General features: G+C 37.0%; 2 protein-coding genes across 4 annotated transcripts in view; one reads left to right on the top strand and one right to left on the bottom strand.

The window, feature by feature from the left end:
- Positions 1–22,396, bottom strand: part of DHTKD1 (dehydrogenase E1 and transketolase domain containing 1) — a 106,291-nt gene that overhangs the window by 54,172 nt on the left and 29,723 nt on the right. The window lies entirely within an intron of this gene.
- UPF2 (UPF2 regulator of nonsense mediated mRNA decay) overlaps positions 1–22,396 on the top strand; it is a gene marked incomplete at its 3' end in the record, with an annotated part of 59,883 nt that overhangs the window by 27,515 nt on the left and 9,972 nt on the right. For all 3 annotated transcript variants that reach the window (XM_082072635.1, XM_082072634.1, XM_082072636.1), the window contains 11 exons: positions 808–921; positions 2,058–2,174; positions 4,574–4,759; positions 5,107–5,310; positions 6,002–6,277; positions 8,028–8,211; positions 10,240–10,379; positions 11,915–12,019; positions 12,926–13,024; positions 13,762–13,929; positions 18,994–19,135. In XM_082072635.1, coding sequence (XP_081928761.1) covers positions 808–921; positions 2,058–2,174; positions 4,574–4,759; positions 5,107–5,310; positions 6,002–6,277; positions 8,028–8,211; positions 10,240–10,379; positions 11,915–12,019; positions 12,926–13,024; positions 13,762–13,929; positions 18,994–19,135 — 1,735 coding nt within the window. The remainder of the gene's footprint in view (positions 1–807; positions 922–2,057; positions 2,175–4,573; positions 4,760–5,106; positions 5,311–6,001; positions 6,278–8,027; positions 8,212–10,239; positions 10,380–11,914; positions 12,020–12,925; positions 13,025–13,761; positions 13,930–18,993; positions 19,136–22,396) is intronic.

The raw sequence follows: 22,396 nt of genomic DNA, 5'->3' as shown, positions 1-22,396 counted from the left end.
CTCCAATGTCAGTGTTGTAAGGTAGTGGTTACTATTGCAATGTAGTGCTTAATTCTGAAAAAATCATTACTTAAAATTTTCTGTGGTTATGGTGTATAGTGGTAACTCCTTTACTGGTTTCTGAATTTTATGGCACAGGATCAAATTTTTTTCTAATATTCACACTAAAAATGTTTATTAATTACTCAGACTTAATTAAGTCTTACCTATCTGAAGTTACCTGTTGTCAAAGTTATTTCTGTTGTAGAGGAATACAGTATTTTGCTGAACATGATTATGTTTAAAATGCTTGAAGTTTTACTTTATCAGTAAAATTATGCTGCGTATCAGTGATTCTAAAAGAAAAGGAAAATTGTACACTTGATTAAAGTTTATATGAAAAAGCTGTCAATATTTAGTATTTCCTTAGGGACTATACCAGTGGTCCCACTCATATGGAGACTGCTTACTGATTCTAAAAAATATAGAATGTAGAATTCTTACCCACTACTTTACCAGAGCAAAACGAGGGTGGCCAGGCTGACATGTGTCTGTGACTGTTGGTATGTTCGAGGACTTAGGTTTTTTGGGGGGAAAGGGGATAGGGAAAGAAATTCAAAATCTTCTAAAGAAACAAGGTTGTGGAGAGGCTTTTAGGAAACCCGTTCATATATAAAAGCAGAGCATAAGGAACCAAACAAATACCAAATGCTTCTGAATTCCCAAGCTTACTAAGCACATTTGGGTCACAGTAATTTATAAGGGGTAGGTATTCTTGAGGGCCTAAAATCAAATAAATCAAATGCTTTTTTTTTTTGTTTTGTTTAGGTAAGAAAAAAGGACCAGATCAACATTGAAACAAAGAATAAAACTGTGAGGTTTATTGGTGAGCTTACCAAGTTTAAGATGTTCTCCAAAAACGATACTCTCCACTGTTTAAAGGTTAGTGCTGGGTAGTCCTGTGCTCCTGTGTGTGCTGATAATGTATCCCCATCTGATTGCTTCATTATCTGTTGCTGGTGTTGTCCATTAATTCCTTGCATCTGATGTTTTAAACCCTGATATCTGTTGCTACTGGTATGAGGAGACTTTTGTAGCTGTTCTAGAAGTAAGAATTTTTCTGATTGTGGGAATATGTTAAAATTAACTTCCACTTTTGGACTTAAGCAAATTGCTAATAATTTTCCTTGTAAAGAGATGGTAGACATTACTACTTATTCATTTGCTGTATTTTGCAAAACAAGGAGCGAGCTTTTCTTTCCATTATGTTGATTTCAATTAATGTTTTTATAGTGCAAATAACAGTAAGGGGGAGGGGTGAGAGGCAGAAAGCTTTTTGGTGATACAATGAGAGGCTTATATGCCATTTTAGCAGGTGCTTTTGTTGAGGAACAAAATAAAGCTTTGGAAAGCATTAATCTCTGGCTGTATCATCTCAATTTGCATGCTGATAAAAATTCAAACTTATCTTCATCAAGTACCAAATTAAAAATGGATTTTAAAAACAAAAGTGCCTTTTATAAAAGGTGGTTGAAGACTCATGGGTTAAAATCACTTTCTGTTCATTGACTCATAAGGTATCAAAGCTGAATTCTTAAAATGATCATAATTTTTCCTCTCTCATCTATAAAATATTGTAAAATGCAATCTCTATTATTTGTTCTTTAACTTAAACAATACAATTAAATTTGATGTGCTTCAAGGTTGTCGTGTCCCCGTGCAAGATTATTTGGTGGTTTTCCAGTCTAACAGCAGGAGTTTTAAAGGAGATGTGAGTTGGAAGGGGTATGGGAGAGATTATAGTGTTTGTTTAATATTATAGGGTTTTTTTATGCTAGGCTTAGGAAACATTCAGGGTTTAGATTTCTGGAGCCTGAATTTGGAGTCTAGACTCTTCTTACAATACTTTTAAAATTAGATTAATATTTTGGATTCTGTTAACATCTGATCAGTTCAATCAATTTGCATTTTTTTTTCTTACATATGGAACACCACAATAATGTAAGTCTGGTAGCTGTAAGTTTCTGTAGTTGAAAAAGATGTTTGACGTGCTTTGTTTTTGTATAAATGTGTATCAGATGCTTCTGTCGGACTTTTCCCATCACCACATTGAAATGGCGTGTACGCTGCTGGAAACCTGTGGAAGATTCCTCTTTAGATCACCCGAATCTCACTTAAGAACCAGTGTTCTTTTGGTAAGAGAAAACTCACTGTCTTATAGGGAAGGGTGTGATGAACTGAATTAAACCATTTACTGCTTTTATTTTCTGGCTTTGTGATGTGGTCTAACCATAATGATGATTGTGACTAATACCTTAATTATCAGTTGCAACATTTGAGTGCTAATAAGTAGAACCTTTCATTAAGTTTTATCTTGAATGCTTAGCGAGGATAATGTTCTGGATTCTTTAATAAAAACAGAGATAAGTATGGGAGAAGAATTAATAAGTTTTCCTGAAATCTTGCCTCCTTGTTGTGGAAAGGGGCCAAGATGGACTGGTCCGATGTACGTTCAAGTCCTGGGCTGCTTTGGCGCTATTGGCCTTTGCTTGTAGCCCTGTGGACTTGTTATCTATAGCCTGTCCAGTGCTGTCTCTGCTCTGAGATCGCACCTCCTGTGAGAACAGCTTTCTGGAAGCATTCTGGAGAATTCCACTTGACCCATACATCTGTTTGACTTAAATGTAAATAATTAAATTTCTGAAGCAAAAAGCTATTGCTTTTGAACTACAAGTAGTTTGGAGATAGGGCAGAAACAGAGGATGAGTTTGAAAGAATGTAGCAGCGGTACTAAAATGCCCAGGATACTATTTGAGGGGAAAAAATGGTAGTGAATAGAACCAGAGATAAGATATTTCAACTGGAGATGAAGACAGTTGTAAAAGATGTGGATTCTGTGCCCCTAACAGTCTAGTTCTAAATATGAAGAACAAGTTTATGAAGACAGTAGAGGGAGGGGTTTTAGGAGTAGAGGTTGGTAATTAAGGTGAGAGTAGAAGCGGTATCTGTAAGTCTAGATAAAGTGCTGGCAGAGATTTTAAAATAACAAGGATTAACTTTGGGTCTTTTTAGTGTCTGAATTTGAGCCCCAAATAATGTGTTTATTGGCTCGAGAGGCAATCCTAAAACTGTGTCCAAGGCAAGAGACTGAGTCAAACATGGTTAGAGGACGTCCTTCAAAGATGGATATTAGCAATAGGAAATTGCATTAAATTAAAACCTTCAGCAGATACAGACCAGCTAATAGACCACATTGTTATATTAGATGTCTGAGTAGATGTTTTGATGTTCCCTTCAAATCCATGCACTGCAGGAAGAGTATAGATATGTATCTGCAGTAAAGAAAGTAGTTGCTATGTTTTGGGGTTGGAGCATTTGGAATCTCTTTGCAGAGACAGAGCTCTTAAGCTGTTAAGATATCACTGTCTCATCCGTATTTATCTCCTTTCTTACCAAAGCACCAGCTTATACTTGACAGGTCTTTCTCTTGAATCTGTAGCTTCCCTTCTCATTCTATAGAGTTAACCGAGGAACAGTACTTGCATACTTGGGTATGTTGTTGTGCAATTTCTTTTCCACAAAATGCTGCTTCTTTCTGAACCTCTTTGAATGTCACAGCATTTGTTGTGGTGGTGTAGTCAGAGACGGACAAATTAACTGCAAGTTCTTGACTCACACTAATTGTTGCAGAGTGCTTTTGATCTTGAAGGGTTTGAATCTTTCAGCTGATGTGTTTTATTGCTAAATATATTCCTTTCCATAATCAAGTATTTTTCCCCTGAAAATGCTGTTCCATTATCTTTAAAAGACACTTATCACTACTGTATTTTTGTAGTTAATAAAAATTTTAGAAGCCAGGAAAAATTAAATGCTTTTCCCAGAGCTACTTGCCCTAGCTAGCTGCTTTTTACTCTTATGCATTGCAAAAATTCTGATGTTTAGCTATATTTTTGATATCTGCTGCATGAATGCTAAACATGACAAACCACAAACACCATTTCAATAACTGAAGCTTAAAGCCTCACGAAGTTTTGGATGTGTAGTCTCTTCTTGGTTGAGGAACCAGGGGAAAAAATGAATTGCAAATAAGTTTAGAATATCTATTGATTAAGATGTAGAACAGGCCAAGTAGATGTGTATTTTATAACCATCTTAAAAGCTGCATCTTCTAATGTCACCCTATATAAACTATAGAGATTAATTTTGACTTAAATAGTATTATGCAAATTGGATCATAGCCTTATGTTACCAGTTGGTGTGAACTGTAGAAAAGGTTACTGCCAAAGTAAGCTAATTAGGATCTTCTGGTAAAAATCTAAGTAAATGTAAATGTGATCTTACCAATGACTCTTATGGGTAGAATTAAGGCCTGTTGATCTTGCAAATAATTATTGGTCTCAATCTTTACTGCTGATGATATGTAATAAGATGCCAACAGGGTGTGTGTCTCCTATTGAAGACAATATTGGTTTGTCCTGGTGTGGAAGAAAGTTGTAGTTAAGAATGCATTTTTCAGTTACTTAACTGTAAAAGCCTTTGTCTTGAGAATGTAGCATGTCAACATCTTTAATTGTTTATTTGCATCTATTTCCAGGAACAAATGATGAGAAAAAAACAAGCAATGCATCTGGATGCTCGCTATGTTACAATGGTAGAAAATGCCTATTACTACTGTAATCCTCCTCCAGCTGAAAAAACTGTGAAGAAAAAACGTCCTCCTTTGCAGGAATATATTCGTAAGCTTCTTTACAAGGATCTCTCCAAGGTTACCACAGAGAAGGTAAATCCTTTTGAAATCTTTGATATAGATTTTACTGGAAGTGACGTAGTATTAACTTTTGGAGGGCTTAGGGATGGTTATATATATATTTTTTTTTAATTGCAAAGAAGAGGGATTGGTTTTGTATCACTGATTGTTAAGATAGTTTAATTTCTTCTATTGTAATGCATGGAATCTCCAGTCATGGATCTGTATTCTCCACAGTCACTAAGTGCAAAACAGAGAATGAAATAAGAATCTTTGTACTAACTATCTTGCATTCCCAACCATGAGAGAGGGGGGATGACAGTGAGTATCTTGATATTTTGCCTGCTAAAATGTTAAGCTTGTCTTAAAACTTGGTTTAGGTCCTGAGACAGATGCGCAAGCTGCCTTGGCAGGATGCAGAAGTGAAAGACTATGTTATATGCTGTATGATCAACATCTGGAATGTGAAATATAATAGTATTCACTGTGTAGCCAACCTCTTAGCAGGGTTGGTCCTTTACCAGGAAGATGTTGGAATTCATGTTGTGGATGGAGTGCTGGAGGATATTCGACTAGGAATGGAGGTAAACACCCAATGTTCTTATTAAGCCATACACATCTGCTTACATTGAAAGGAAAACAATGAAATAATCATGCTTAAAGAAAAGAATCCTTGGATTCTGGATTCTTGTCTCAGTTGATTGCTTTATGGAGGTTTATTTAAATTAAAAAACAACGTCCCTGAAGAGAGACCAAAAACACACACACAAAACCCCCAAACAAACAAAAAAACACCACCAAACCAAACATGGAAAGATTTCTAGGACAGTTATTTGGCCTGCCTTATTATAGTTCTAGGACAGTTATTTGGCCTGCCTTATTATAGTAAGGGGGTATCATTTATTCTTGCATAGCGTAGTCAGATTCATGGAACCTCAAGTAACTTCGGAGATTAGTCCATATTTTAACAGGGGTTATAGTTACAAGAATTCTCTAGGCAATGAAAAATTTAAGACAGAGTATATTAAATGTATTTGAACATTATAATAACTACTAACTGATGCATTTTCATAAATACCTTCAGTACTTTTCAATGTTTAATTTTGTGTAATGTACATAGCCATAAGTACCCATCTTTCATTGCAGTGAATTCCATCAATTTAAAATAAAATTAAAATAAAACCCAATAAAACAAAACCCCAGAACTTTTTATGAAGATTCTATTGTATCTGCATGATGAAGTGATTTTTTTGTTGTTGTTTTGCTTTCCTAAAGGTTAACCAACCAAAGTTTAACCAGCGGCGGATCAGCAGTGCCAAGTTTTTGGGGGAACTTTACAATTATCGGATGGTGGAATCAGCTGTAATATTTCGAACTCTCTATTCTTTCACATCATTTGGTGTGAACCCTGATGGCAGCCCTAGTCCACTGGATCCTCCAGAGCATCTTTTCAGAATCAGACTAGTCTGTACAATCCTCGATACCTGCGGGCAATATTTTGACAGAGGATCCAGCAAACGAAAACTTGATTGCTTCCTTGTATATTTTCAGGTATTCTAAACTAAATTTTACGTTGTTTTGTGGATTTCTTTAACAAGTGAATATAGGTCAGTCTGTTACATATTTCTCTCATTGTTCTCTAGCACTATAATTCTTAGAATCCTGTCTGGCTGATAGCAGTTTTATTTTAAAGTGACATGTACGTTCAGTTATGTGTCGATGTTACTGTTCCAATGAACATGCAGAACACTGGGGTCACGATTGATTCACTGAAGGGTTTAGGGTCCCTCCTTCAGAGGGTCTCAGCAAGTGGAAAAATAGGCTGCCAGAAACCTCGTGAGGATGAGTATCGAGTCTTCCAGTTGGGCTGGAGTAGCTCCATGCAACAATACAGCCTGGCAGTGACTCCCTAAACTGCAGCTTTGCAGGAACAGAGCCGGGACTCCTGGACTGTGTCAATCATAAAATCATTTTGGTTGGAAGAGACCCTCAGGATCAACAAGTCCAACCATAACCTAACTTTAGCACTAAACCATGTCCCTAAGAACCTCATCTACACGTCTTTTAAACCCCTCCAGGGATGGTGACTCCACCACTGCCCTGGGCAGCCTGTTCCAATGCCTAACAGCCCTTTCCATGACGAAATGTTTCCTAATATCCAATGTGAACCTCCCCTGGCACAACTTGAGGGCATTTCAATATGACATTGAGGCTGTTTCAATATCACATTGAAGTTTTGCACCATTAGGGTGGTGAAGGCCAACAGCATATGATGTTGTGTTGGCAAAGGTGTAGCCAGTGGATTGAGGAAAGTGATTTTATTTTACTTTTTCCCTTGCCTTCTACTTGGCACTTATGAAGCCACATCAGGAGCCCTGTTTCCAGCTCAGGGCTCCCTGATAGAAGAGAGCAGAGACAGCAGCAAACTGAGCTGAATCCATTCTATCTAAATTATACTAAATTATAACATTATATTCTATCCATTATCTAAATTATACTAAATCAATGATATTAAAAATTAAGGTGATAACTTATTTCAGGCCTTCAGGATGCGTACCCTTCATCTGGATCTGAGATGCAAACCAGTTTTGTTGAAGTACAGCATGGTCCTGTTTTCAAACCCAAACCAAACTGACCATGAAGAAGTCATTATATTTTTTGTTACACCTTAGGGTTTCAACAAGCATTTCTTCTGACCAAGTCACCTTTTAAGTAAACATTCTGTTACTCATACTTCTTTTTCAGATGCAATTTTTGCGACACCTTTGTTCTCAAATTCTACTGTCAGGTTCACTTAAGATCAGCATTTCTTTTTTCACAATTTTACTGTAAGGGATAGGGGCTAATTAGTTATAAACTGGATAAGTCACTTCATACTAGCTGCAGTCTTAAAACTTTTTGTGATGTTTCCTCCTTCCTTCCCATAATACGCCTTTGGGGGAGTTAATTTTCTTGAAAATATATGGAGGAAGGATTTGAAAGTTGGGTGATTAAGTGCTCATCTCGCATAGAAAAATCTACCCTTAGAAGTCCCTTTCTTTTCAGTACTTTTTTTCTCAGTGTTCATACTTCTAACAGTTGTTGTGAGAAAAGGAGCATATTCTCAATGATAGTGATATCCACTGTTATCAAACAATGTTTAGTGATATAAAAATATCTAATAGTTACATGAAGTAAGAGAGTAGTGATGTGGAATCTTTTGCATTTTCTACTGTACAAACATGACTGGGCATTACAAACTTCGTAAGTAGCTTATAAATGCCACTGTGCATATGATTTATTTGAATGTTTTGTGTTCTAGCGGTATGTTTGGTGGAAAAAAAGCCTGGATGTTTGGACAAAAGACCACCCGTTTCCTATAGACATAGACTATATGATTAGTGATACACTGGAACTGCTGAGACCAAAGATAAAGCTCTGCAATTCTCTGGAAGAAGCTATCAGACAGGTGCAAGACTTGGAACGGGAATTCTTAATAAAATTAGGTAAGAAAATGTGCAGGGGAAATGAGGGGGTTTTTTTTTGACAATTCCTGCATTTCTTAAAACTATGTTTTATATGACGATAGATAGCTATTGTTAGTCTCATGATCCTTTTATTCTCATGAGAGAAATATTTTTGTTACTACTTTGCATTTTTGTGATCACCACAGAGATCTTATATATTTGGGGGGGGGGGGTGTACCTATATTAATATATATGCCTATATTAATATATGGAGTAGTATGGTGCAAATAGTGAAGAAGCAAACTATGAATTTTATTAGAAAAATTTAGGAAGCACAAGACAAAAATCAGGGAGTGTTTGCACATTGCTGCAGCCTGTGGGTTGTTGAGCACTGATGGAAACCAGCTTGGTGATTTTGGTTCCTTGCAGCTCTGTGTTTCTTCCCCTGTTCTGGATTTGATCAGAGCTGTGAAAGTAAGTGTTAGGGTAAGACTAAAATAAAAAAGAAAACATGTTTTGCTCTTAAAACACTGTCAGGCACTTTGAGCCTTAGGCTTCCTTTGGAATGATTTTGAATGGGCTTCACGTTTCAGTAGAGGCCAGAAGATGATTTCCTTTTCATGAATTAGAGCTTTGCTTGGATTATTACAGTTTATTTTCTTCTTAAAATGTAACTGTCATCTGGCTTGTGTGCTAGCTTGTAGCTCCTGCTAAGACCACAGTGATGTATATTTATATTTATAAATCCTGTTGTGTTAAAATCAGTTCATTTCAATAGAAGAAAGTTGGGCTTTCAGCACAACTCAGTTGACAAAATACTGATTAGTGTGTGTCTAAAACAACTATTATCATATTAACTTGTAAACCTTTTGTACATATCAGTTCTTAGTATTATTGGATACTGCTGTGTTCATTTCTCATTAGATTCAGTTGTTTTCTAGTCTTCCATTTTTATTTGAAGATAATCTTCTATATGTAAATTTGACACTTCATAAGTGTTAATTCTGGCCTTAATAGAACTTGTTCTAATTAGACAAGTTCAATATTTAAGAATAGTCCTTTAATCCAGTGGGATGAGTATGTGTAATTGCCAGGTAAAACATCACAACATACATTTTAGGAGAAATTTGAATTTTTAATATGCTGTTCATTTAATTGACATGCCTTAAAATTACCCATGAAATGCAGACAAAAATTTCCTTCTGGTATGATCTAAATTACCAGCTTTTATGCTCTCAAAATGATAACTGAGAAGTAATTTACAACTTCTTATATAAGCTGTAATATTCTTTGGAAAGATACTTGGCACTTCCTTCCTACAAATCATAAGAACTTCTGTTCTCTGGATCATCACCACCACTACAGCAGTTGGATTTGGTAGAGTTAAGGGGAGATACATGGTTGCTGGATGTCACCAAGTGTTGGTGACATTTTACTGTGTTTGTTTTGGCACTGGTGAAGCCCATCAACAGTACAGCCTTTAAAAAGGGAGTTGTGTCCTGCGTGTCCCACAAAGCTATTGCTTTTCTTGATGTTGTATTACTTGTTTGCTATTAAAATGTCGGTATGGGGTGTGATAGTTCCTAGTCCTCCTGTTAGGACTGTTTGAAGGTGGTCTCAGGAAGGTCATAGTCTGCTTTTCTGATCTTTGAAGGTTATGACAATAGGTGCCTGCATATCTGCTGGTTTTGTAGAGCATCTCTAATTTAGTGCTCGTATTTCAGCACATGTTTCAGTAAAGCTGCATGTTCAGTTTGAGGATATTTTGAAGCAGTTTGCACAGTGCAGCTTTTTGATTGGTGTTCTATGGGAGATTTTACGCCTTATCCATAATGTTTTCCTACTTTTTTTGGCAGGGAAATTATTACCCTTTACAAATAAGGTGACTATACAGAAAATATTTCATTCAGTAGTTGAATATTACGACCCATTGGAAGTTTTAGTGTTCAGTAATAATAGACTTTTGAAGGGATCTTCCACCTATAACTTGAGCTGTTATATGTATTGTAATGTTCTAATTCTGTTCTAGTTCCTTGTTCTAATTCTTTCTCTTTTTCCAAATTTCAGGAATCGTGAATGACAAGGATTCCAAAGATTCCATTACAGAAGGAGAGAATCTGGAAGAGGATGAAGAGGAAGAGGAAGGTGGAGCAGAGACAGAGGAACAATCTGGAAATGAAAGTGAAGTAAATGAGCCAGAAGAAGAGGTGACCTTAATCCTTATCTTGCTTTGCATAAAAGGAACGAGTAATCACTATTTTTATTACTCATTACTTGCTGAAACCCTCCTATGTCTCACAGAGTTGGCAGGTGAAATGTGGGTATGCACAACCCAGTCAGAATTCTGAGGGTATTTCCATCCTGGTTTTGTGTATGTGGAAAACCAAATACAGAGTGTCTGAGGCTTATTCTAGATAAATTATGGCAGAAACTTGAACCTGACAACTCCACTCAGGGTATGTGCTGCTTCTCAACAAAAAGATGCCTTCAGGTTTTTGGCATGGAAATGTTTTCAGATAATTTTCTGTATCTGTTGTAGAAGCAAATGTATTGACTAGATGTCAAAGCAGTCGTGTAGGAAAAAATAACAGGTGTTCCTAGTATGCCTGTGTAATATGAATAAATAAAAGATTTATGGAGCATAACAACCTTCCTTGTTTACTGTGCCAATAATATTTTGACTCAAAAATGGTGCAGCCAATAAAAAAGTGACGTGTGCATAGAAATTCTAACTTGTCACTATGACACAGCAAAGTTGACGTGGTAATGGCAGTGGTATGAGAAAATAAGTTAATCAAGGACATAGGAAATGCTTTTTCTTTTTATGCTTGGGTTGGTTGGTTTACTAGTAAGCTTTCTTTTAGTCTGTGCTTCTTAGCATTAAAGTTCCCAAAGTTTGGCGGGGTTTGTGGCTTTACCTACAAATGAATAATATCATTAGAATCACAAACAGTTGGTGATGGGGAAGGGACCTCTGGATGTCTTCCTGTCCAAACCTCCCTCTCTCAAAGCAGAGTCACTTACAGCAGGTTGCTGCGGCAATGCTTAGTCAGGTTTTTAATATCTCCAAGGAAGGATGCTCCACAATCCATTCTAGTGTTTAAACACCATCACAGTAAAGAAGGCTTTTTTCTTTTGTTTAAGTTGAATTTTTTAACTTGTGTCCATTGCCTCTGGGTGTGTCACTGGACACCACGGGTAGTAGTCTGATTCCCTCCTCTTTGCTCCATCCCTTCAGGTATTATATACATTGAGAAGCTCTCACCCCACCCCGAGCCTTCTGTTCCCCAAATTAAACAAGACCTTCTCTCTCAATTCTCTCTCAGCATTGCTGATTCTTGGTCAGTTTGTTGTCCACCAGGACCCCAGGCCTTTCTCTTGCTGGGCAACCTCCAACCTGCGCTGGTGAATGGGGTTAATGCTCCTCAGGTGCAGTTCCCTGCGCTGAACTTCCTGAGTTCTTGTCCACCCATTGCTCCAGTGTGTTGAGCTGTCCCTGAGTGGCAGCACAACCACCTGCAGTGAAAATGTCAGATACGTTTGTGAAAATGTCAGGTAAAGCCGAGGGAGTTCAGGCTGACACATTAAATACAAAACCTAACAAACAAATTCACTAAGACTGAACTAAACAGCTTTGGATGGGGAGAGAGTAAGAAAGGTGCAGAAAATGTGTATGAAGAATCAAGTTCAAGTGGTCTGTATATTTTATAAATAGTCAAAAGTTATGCATTGCATATTTCAGGAGGGCTCTGACAATGAAGAAGAAGAAGGTGAAGAAGAGGAGGAAGAAAACACAGATTATCTTACAGACTCCAATAAGGAAAATGAAACTGATGAGGAGAATACCGTATGTATCGTAGCTTTAGATAAGTGAATTGACTCTTGCATCTTTGTTTTTTTCTACTGAATGTTTTTTTGCCAGTGCTGCTCATAACATATCTGGGAAAACACAGCAAGAACACTCCTGCTATTACCTCACATACATTTTAGAGCTTATTTTTATATTTACAAACTTTCATTATTACCTTCTGAAAATAGTTATGCTGTCGAACTTTACAACAACATGTTGTCATAGGACTGTGTACTTTCCCAGGTAGCTACACTGGAAAAGATTGCATTAATGATGGTTTTGCAACGCCAGCAAGCTGATATGATACAAGGGAAACTAGACACTCCACTAGATCTTGGAGACAAACCAAGAAGCGCAAAATTCCTAAAATATGAATTTGGGATTTGCAGATTAACATCTGTAGCAAAAGAACCCATCAGGTTGAGCCTGAATTGCAGTTGCAGAGTAAAAATAACGATCAATATAGAACAATATGTTGGAGTGCTGACTTAAAGCACTTTTGTGGTCATGTGCTTTCTAAATACTGAACGATGGTGTTTGTCTTGAAACACCCATCTATCTTTATGGACTTAATGGAGAAATTAGTTAAATTAGGTGTGGTAGGAGTAGACATTTTTGTGTTGTTGCCATATCTAGAGTGTGTACGTACACATCTATACATACACACTAGTATGTCACAATATCATAAGTGGCCAATCTTTGTAATGATGCAATAAACATCAGAACATATTTCTTCAAGGAAGTAATCCAAGCTGAAAATGTTTTTCTTCAACACTTTATTTTTTTAAGCCTTTGATTATCTATGATATAGAAGCAATAAGGATATTTTTCCACTTACTTCTGGACTGAATATTCATATTTCTGAAACTAATGTAATAGGTTATGTTTTTCCCATTACAATAGGAAGTAATGATTAAAGGAGGAGGACTTAAGCATGTCCCTTGTGCAGAAGATGAGGATTTCATTCAGGCATTGGATAAAATGATGCTGGAAAATCTTCAGGTATAAATACTTATTTTCTTAAATAATGTAATTGGCTGTACAGCTAATTAGGGGTTTTTTACATAAATAAGTGATTAATGCTTAGCTTACCATACTAAAGACCATGGTTTATTTTTTTCCTAGTTGTGGCCTCTTCTCTGCGATTGACATGTTTGAATAAGTAGCTTTTAGTAAAATAGCTGTTAATTTGTATTGTTTGCCCAGTGAACATATGGCATGTTGAGATACATTTTACTGGCTGCATCAGATACTATGCAACACTTCTGACTCTATCCTAGACTATCCAAGCCTGGGTTTTAGTATGTCTGAATGTAGTTCCATTTAAATTTGAATAACCTTTAAGTCCTCTGTGTTGTTTTTTTTGGTCACATCTGATAAATATTTAAGTATTGAGCATAGCAAGCCCTGTAGGAGAAACACATGAATAAGATGCTACAAAAAATCTTGAGTGTCCATTCTCAAGTGTGTCTAATCAAGTCTGCAGATTTCTTTCCTTCAAATGTTGTTATCTGGAATTCCTTTAACATTTGAAGTATTCTGTCCCTGTAACTTTCTTCTTCACAAGCAAGGAAACCAAAGGAAAATGTAATAGAGCCTAATACACTTATTTATGTATTACTTTGTTTTCTTGGAAGATTAAACCTTTAATCAGTCATGAAAATATGAATGTTACCAGACTGACTGACATTTTTAGCATTTGAGCATTTATAGAATTTACTACATTTCTCTTTTAATAGCAACGGAGTGGTGAATCTGTGAAAGTCCATCAGCTGGATGTTGCCATTCCTCTACATCTCAAAAGTCAGCTTAAGAAGGGTCCCCCACTTGCAGCTGGGGAAGGAGAGTCAGAGTCTGGAGACACGATGCCATTTGTCATGTTAACACGAAAAGGCAACAAACAGCAGGTAAGAATTTATGTATGGTATAGATATTGTATAACTAAATAAATCCTTTCACTTTCTTGAAAGTCGCACTTTGTGATTTTGAAGTCACAGAATTTTTTGTCTTCATCCTCTTCTCAGAATGGGATACTGACAACTTAATTTTGATAAATAGAAAATACCACATGTAGTTTCTTGGAATTTTTGGTTGTTAATACAAATCATGCAGAAAAATTCTGTGATTAGATTGTACAATTACTAAGTATGTTTGGTGACTACACTAGCAGGACAGTGGTGCATCTTACATATATTTAAAATCTATGTGTGGCAGATGAACAGATGTGTTTGGTGGACTGCCACTGAATGTTGAAAGGAATAGGGGGGAAAAAAAGAGAATATCCCAGAATCTTCAAGATTCTGCATATTTTTCTGAGAACACTTTCAGCTTCAAATCAAGATGTGTGGCATTTGCTAAATTCCATTTCCTAAGTAACTGCCACTTGGCTGAATTTGTTCAACTTGCAAAACATGTCATTGTCTCTGAAGACGCTTTTAGAGAGCTATTCCAAAACGCACTGAGTGAATCTCTCAGAGAAACTTAAATGGAAATCACCTTAACAAAACAAATAAACCCCTTTCTTCATGCAGCCAAGCTGTATATTTGTCTTGGCTCTTCTCTCCAGTGTATATTTGAATTTTCCTAGGTCAGCGGATACATAGCGTACAAATCAATACCTAACACATTCCACATGCATTTCTCGTCATGACTTAGGTCTTCTAAAGAAACCTTTTCATTTCGGTTGTATAAATTGATGATGAAAATGAATGTCTCTGAGTTTATATGGAGAGCAAAACCGAAGTGGTGTTTGATTCCATGCATCTGTACCTTTCAGGTGTTTAGATCTGTGTCATTGCTTTGTTTTGACTTTTGTTACCTAAATTGGGACTGCAGTGTATCAGTTGAGGTATATAAACTGAAGTAGAGTCTTTCTCTTCCTTCATATGAAAGATACTTCAAAAATCCATGTAGAAAGTGAGCACCTCTCCTCTCATAAAACACTTGAACTAGCAAGTGATTGCTCTGGAAGTGTAAGTGCTGATACCTGTTTGATTAGGGCACATTCTGCTTGCATTTAAGAGTGACGATCAACTGATTTCCTTACTACATTTGGTTGTTCTGTTTTCCTGGAAGTTGTTGTGTATGAAGTTCTACAAAAGTTTTGAGTTGGGAATTTTAACTGTTGTCATTGATTTGAGAAGGGATTTAAGAGAAATCTCTCAAAAAAAAGGTATTTAGCTTTTTCAGGATAATTTACTAGGAGTATCTGCATCTACCAAGAATTTTAGGATCTTCATATTCTGCATGAGGGGAAAATATTGCTGACATGTGGCTTAAAAAGAAAGCAGGACTTGTTCAGGAGTTTTTGCTGCTCCTCCCCCAATATTTGCTTTTGGGAGTAGGCTCTTCCTGCCAAAACTCCTCTCAGCGTTTCTAGAAATGTAGAAAACAGTTGCTTTATAGACTACTTTAGTTCTTGAGTCAATGAAAGGCTTCTTTATCCATAGCTCTGTATTCAGATAGAAAAAATAAGCAGGAAAGAAGAGGTGGAGCTGAAAAGAAAATAATTCTTCCTTCTTATATGACTTTATTTTAAATCTGTGTGAGCAGAATGTGCAGAGTTTTGAAGTGATGGAGGCATACTTTACTGTTAATTCATAGCTGTAGACTTTCAGCTTTTAAAAACGATCAGAAGGAGTTTGCAGACAGCCTGAAAGGCTTTAAGTAACTTTTCCTCTGCGCAGTCCCTGCGATAATAAGCAGCACCGCCTCACTCTATCAACCTAATGGCTTGCTGCGTTTAATCTCTGTTCTTTGACAACGGTGTTGCTGAAACTTGAAATCTTGACTGTAAGAAAGTACTTACTGATGAAAATGGAACGTGCTGTGCTTTTTTCCGGAGGTTAATATTTGGTAGTTGAGCTCCAATCACTAAATACTCACTTCACGTGCCAGTTTTGAGCCAGGTTTTAGTGGAGCATTGACAAGTAGGCTTTTTTAAGCAACACAACAACTGACTTGTATTTACTAGCAGCTTGCAACCTGAACTAAGTCATTGCAGGCTGATAGTAACGAGGACACCGTATTTTGTCCTTTTTTGTCACACTGTGATTTACAAAAACAGGCAATAGCAAGACACTGGTTTACCCAAAATCTTTGCAATAGAAGGCTGCGTTTTTTTTACCCATCAGCTTTAGCAAAGGAGTTGTGTGACAAAACGAGTAGCCATAGAACTGAGTATGGTTATTGGGAGTTAGACTATGGCCTCGCAGTTTATCCAAGATCCATGAGAGAGCAAGGGGACTCAAAGCAGCGTTGCCATCATGTTGCCATCAGAGCTGAGGTTTGCTAATACCATTTGATGGTTTTGAAACTGTCCAAGAAGTTTTATGCCAGGTAGGTGTGAATTAAGGTCACCTAGTGTCAAGAAACTTGGTTAATAACCGAGACAAAAGATTTCCTTCCATTCGAAAGATTTCTAGCAAGGTTCCATAAGAGAACGGTAACATCTGTGGAATGGTCGAATCTGTCCTTGAATGGGAAGTTCTTTATCTCAGTGATGTTTTTATGAAATCTGTAATCTAGTCTTCCAGATGATTGTTTTTCATCTTTCTTCAGTTTGCAGTCGAAGTAAAGTCCTTATGTTCTGTCCTTGTCTCACAGATTTTACAAGAGGTTTTTGATGTATCTCTTCACTCCTTGCAAATCAGAAATCTTTCATTTGCTCAGTAATCATTGTCTCCTTTAGTAATTGTCATCAGTAATCTGATTTCAGACAGCAACTCTGATTGCCTTAAGATAGTGACTCAGTGATACTTTGTTAATTACCAGTCTGGTTTTTGTAGCTGTTTCTTTTATTTGTACCCCTCTATATTTCAAGTTTTTTGTTCTACTTTAATCATCCCATCTGAAAACACTTACCAATCCCATTAAACCAAAAAATCCGAAGAACAGATAAAATATAAAGGACATATTAAGATCGATGAGGAGCTTAATGGTGAAGCTAAGGAATGATTTTTATCATGAAATGCTTCTAATGGGTTACTTATTTATGTCGTTTGCGTAATGCTCATTTGACAGTATCTGGGTGCACACATAGTTTGCTCAGCAAAAAGTAACCAAAGTTTACTTTTCTGTTGGAATTAGGGCTATAAAGATGCTGAGGGGCCTAGAGCACCTCCCTTATGAGGAAAGACCGAGAGGCTGAGAGGGGATCTCATCAGTGTTTATAAATATTTCAAGGGTGGGTGTCAAGAGGATGGACCAGACTCTTTTCAGTGGTGCCCAACAATAGGATGAGGGGCAATGGGCACAGACTGAAGCACAGGAGGTTCCATTTGAATATGAGGAGAAACTTCTTTACTTTGAGGTGCCAGAGCCTGGACCAGGCTGCCCAGAAAGGCTGTGGAGTCTCCTTCTCTGGAGACATTCAAATCCACCTGGACACATTCCTGTGTGATCTGCTCTGGTGAACCTGCTGTAGCAGGTGGGTTGGACTGGATGATCTCCAGAGGTCCCTTCCAACCCCAACCAGTCTGTGATTTCAAAAACTTTCATTTTTATTCTTTCCCACACACCTTAGCAACAAGCTTGTATTTGTGTTCAATATAACATGCTGTTACCCTCCTGTCTCCCAAAAAAAATCTTTTGCCTGATTTGTCTCATCTAAATAAATGTTCTAGTTGGTAGGGTTTAGGTGTTCTCAGGTTTTCCTCCAGTCTTTGCAAGTCTATCTTCACTCTTTCAAACACAGTTTATTTTCAAATGCTTTATCTGAGTACCCTGTGTCTTCTCACACTCGCTGTTCATCTCCTGCTAGTGGGGCACTACTACCTAATATATGCCTTGAGATTTCTTACTAATTATTGCATTAAACGCTCGCCATACGTAGTGAGGATTTTGCTTTTACCATATACCTTCTCAACAGAGGTTTTAATAACGTATCCGTCTAAAGCTTTTGACTGTGTGGCAGAAAAGAACACTTAGAAATTTGCCCCTGTTTCTGTGGAAATAGATTTCAGCTCACAAGAGCAAGCAGCAGGATTCAGAGTAGTTCCTGCTATATTGAGAGTGATTATCCTATAGTGCATTACCCTACTTATTGCACAGAAATATTTATTTCTAATGGATCAGCAGTTGAAAAAGGAAATGCAATTTTTCTAAATACGTTCACAAACTTTGGCATTAAGGGGTTTCTTAAAACTATTGTTTCGGTTTCAGATAAGATTAAGAATCAGTTCTCTGATTTGGAACAATCGTAAAAAAAAAAAGTGGAATAGAACTTAGATTTTCTGAGACTGGGTAAAAATAAAACATCTTCCTTAAGCTTCTGAAAATCTCAGCTGTAGGAGTATTAGCAAGCTTACCTTTAATGTAGCTTATGGCAAATCAGATAATGCATTGAATGTGTCATGTGGATGTTTGGGTGGTGGGGAGGAGGAAATGATTCAATTTGACGCCAGAGTTGTCTGCAGACCAGTAAGAAGCACTTTGGGGCTGGAATCATTCGTAAAAGGCAAAATAATGGCCAAGGGATGCTGGGAGATACCAGAAATGCTTCGAATGCTTCTCCTGGTATCACAAGAGATAACAGTAGAAATTCTGCTCGGGGGCTTCATCTCTTTGGACAGTAGAGACCTTTGGAGGGAGAAGCAGCTTTCTGGTTTTATCTCAAGACTGGTGTAATTCATTGTGAGGGTATCAGTTTGGATGAGAATAAGAAATAAAGCATATAGCTTTGTGTTCCTGGTGAAATTTAATCAATTTTGTTCTTATAAATACTGTGTATAATAATGTTTTGCCTTTGCAGTCCATCTACCTTTATTGTATGTTCTCTCTGTCTTTAGGAGGTCTGAATAGCTTGTATTTTCTCATACAACAAAGAACACACTTTGCAGTAGAAACTTCTATAGAAAGTATTTCATCACAATGACCTAGAAATAATCATAACCCTTCTGTTATGATGTATTCTGGTGGTGGTTGTTTTATTTTTCTGTGATGGGCACTTAAAACCTTCTTTTCATTTGCAGTTTAAGATCCTAAATGTACCAATGTCTTCCCAACTTGCTGCAAACCATTGGAACCAACAGCAAGCAGAGCAGGAGGAGAGAATGAGGATGAAAAAGCTCACTTTGGATATCAATGAACGGCAAGAACAAGAGGACTACCAGGGTAAGAAAATCACCAAGTGTTTATTATTTTCAGAGGAACTTCTGTGAATCTTCATAAAATATTATTTGTGATAATTAGCAGTTCAAGTTCTGAATATTGATTTGTGATACTTCATGGAAAACCTGTATTTTAGGTTGTCATACATTATTTACTCCTTGCTCTCTGTGCTTGAAGAAGTTTTTGTAGCTCATCCATGAAAGGGAGTTTTCAAGTGGGCCTCAAATCTCTGCATTTCCATTTATTTTGGGAAAGGGGAAGAACTGACTTTGTTTCCTTAATAAGATCACACAAAATTAATCTGATGTTTGTGGTCTTGCCTCCATTTCTGCAAGACGAAATCCATGCAACTTAAACTCTGCTTTTTAGATATTAATAGTTATTTTAAATATTAATAGTATTTAGAATATTCCACCAGTCTTGCTAAGTCTTGCAAATACTACTGAGAGGTAACCTTCACCTGAGAAATAAACTGTCACCTCAGCTTCGTATTACTAAAGGTACTACAAATCTGGAACATAACAGTATGTTAACAGAATGAAGATTTCCTACAAATTATATCATCTAATTTGTTTTTTTTTAAATATGTAAGTCAGGCATCTTGGAACCTGGACTGCTTGAAGCAAACAGTTAATGCAGTGGATCATAAACTGGTGCACTTGATGTGTTTGGTTATTGGGTGGTTTGTTTTGTTCTGGGTTGTATTTTTTTTCCAGACTCAACTTCCCTTGGCTCACTCAGATATTAAACAAAGCCAGACCAATAAAACCTGTGCTATTCAGTTCTTGTGTTAGTATTTCCCTTTAACATCTCCAAAGTTGTTGCTTTATTTTTTTTTTTTGTCAAGATGGTGCAGTCTGGTGGTAATCACAGTGTAAGTAGTTAATTAACAGGAAATCTCATTTAAGGTATTTAGTGAAAGGTCATTATTCATCAAGAAATGGGAAATTTAAATTAAAGCAGCTCTAATTCTAAAAACACTGTGGAATCGAACGCTCCTTTCAGAACTTTGATAGTAGAAGAACTAAACTTGTAATCATAAAAAGGAGTATTTTTCCTAAGTCAGTGCCTACAGAGTTCTGACATGGTAACATAATATATTTGTAGTATTAAACATCGTAAGCAGCTTAAAAACTTCTTTCCCAAGACACTCCCTTCTTACAAAACCCACTCATGAAAAGGAAGAGAAACTCTTGACTCCAGAATTAGACATTTAAGTGCTTTTCTCAGGCTTTTTGTGGGTTTTTCCTCATCAATGGTATTTTTGACGATGTTGTTATTGGTCAGGGCATTTGGGTTCTTCTGCCTTGTCTTATGACTTGCTTATCTTTAAAATCAGGTTGTTTAATCTAGGCTTTTATTGGAAGCTACTGTGCTGCTCGTCCAAAAAAGGATCACATTGATTTTTGTCTGAGGGAAGTGAATCCAACAACTGAGACCAGTTGATAACCAGTAATAGGCAATTTTGGTTTATTTTCTCAAACATTTTCCAGGTGCTATGTATAAAGCATTAATTTAGCGGAAAAAATCAACACAGAAGAAACAGGTTTTTCCATTGACATCAATTTTTAAAAACAGCTGTTGATTCTTTTTTGTTAACCTGGGTAAGACATACAGTAAAACCAAACTGAAAATGACATTTAAATTAAACAGGCCAAATTACATTGCTCCTTGGAACTGTTTTTGTATTTAGGTTTTGTGCAGTTGATTGTTACTTTTGAAGAGCTGGCTCGCCTGTAACAAGTTAGTACATATATACTGAAAGATTTGGTTTAAAATTCTGTTTCAAACTTTGAACTTACCAACAGAGGAGTAAGTCTCTAAATTTCAGGAAGAATGTCTCAAGCTTGTCCTGACATTTCCATGTGTGTTTGGTTTGGTTTTTTATCTGAGCTAACAAATGCAAACTCACCAGTGTACTTTGAAAGTAGCATCAGATAAACATTGCTGAAGTATTAAATAATTATTAATACAACAAACATTTATAATTCAACAAAACACTAGGAATTGGGTGACTCCATATTTTAGACTGGTATTTTTCTGTGTAGGTTATTCTTTTTCTTCACTAAAACCAAAGATGGGTGACATGCCCTCAGCCCAGCTAATCTGTTGTGCTCCTTTGCTGTCTCTTCCTCCTGTTATCTTCACAATTACTCAGCTTCTTGGTTACTGACTTCTCACAAATCCTGGTATTTTCTTTCACCTGCAGTGTGGAAACCAGAAGAGCCAGACGTGCTCACACTTGCTCGTTCTTTGCTTCTAGCACCTGGCTGCCAATGCACCATAATCTCTTCTGATTTTCTTCCTGGGTCTTGTCACTGCCGCCAGAGATTTCTCCTGGCGGACAGAACTGTTTTGAAGGATGTTATTTAATGACATTGACCCAAACGGACTGTCAGGGTGCTGAACGGCTTTGTTTCCCATTTCCAGATGTTTATAGGGGAGTATGCAGAGTGTGAATACATGATTTATTAACCGTTGACACCAACATTGTGTATTTAATCATTCATAGTTTCCCAGTTTCTCAAAGACTGGGTGGATAACTTACTGGAAGTTTCACATGCGTTTTGTAAATGGCAGGAGAATCTCATTAGTCTCCAGTTTTGCCCTCTGCAAGTCATTGCAGGAGTAATGTTCGTTCCTAGCAGGTGATGGGTATGTGTCTCCAATGAGATTACCAGAGATTAGAGAACCAGACAGAGCAGACTTTCAAACATAATCTGTTTAACAGCTTATTCCACTTTTCCCCTTCGTTTATTCCATCTGTCTGTTTGCTGAGCAATGTGGATTCTTGCACAGGTGGACTGTCAGAAATACTTTCCATTGAATGCACGAACATATGGGCAGAGGTTATGTAGAGGTTCCTATGATGTTTATTTATAATGATATCGAGTACTTAATAACCATTAACTTAGCCTGGTAAAGAGCCATATTTTATCATTAAAAAGAAAAGAAATTTTTAGAAATGCAGTTTTACCAAATGCTAAAACACAATACTTAACCCATCTTAAACTGCCCAAAAGTTGGCATGTCCAGGGCTAAACTGGCTTTTTTCTTCACTCACCTCTTTCTTCCTGCTGATAATAAAGTGAAAAGCTCCATCCATGAGACAGCTGGTGTAATGTAGGTCAGCTGAGTCACGCTCTTCAGGTGCCCGTCTTCTCTGTCAGAGGATTCTGTTATGGCCGGCTTAGACTTAAATACCTGACTCCTCAATGCCTAATTTTAGGACAGGTGTCTTGCTGAGTCTTTAATTGGCAGCAA

The sequence above is a fragment of the Streptopelia decaocto genome (assembly GCF_964273445.1).
Source record: "Streptopelia decaocto genome assembly, chromosome: 1".
NCBI lineage: Eukaryota > Metazoa > Chordata > Aves > Columbiformes > Columbidae > Streptopelia > Streptopelia decaocto.
This window is presented reverse-complemented; position numbering and strand designations above follow the sequence as displayed.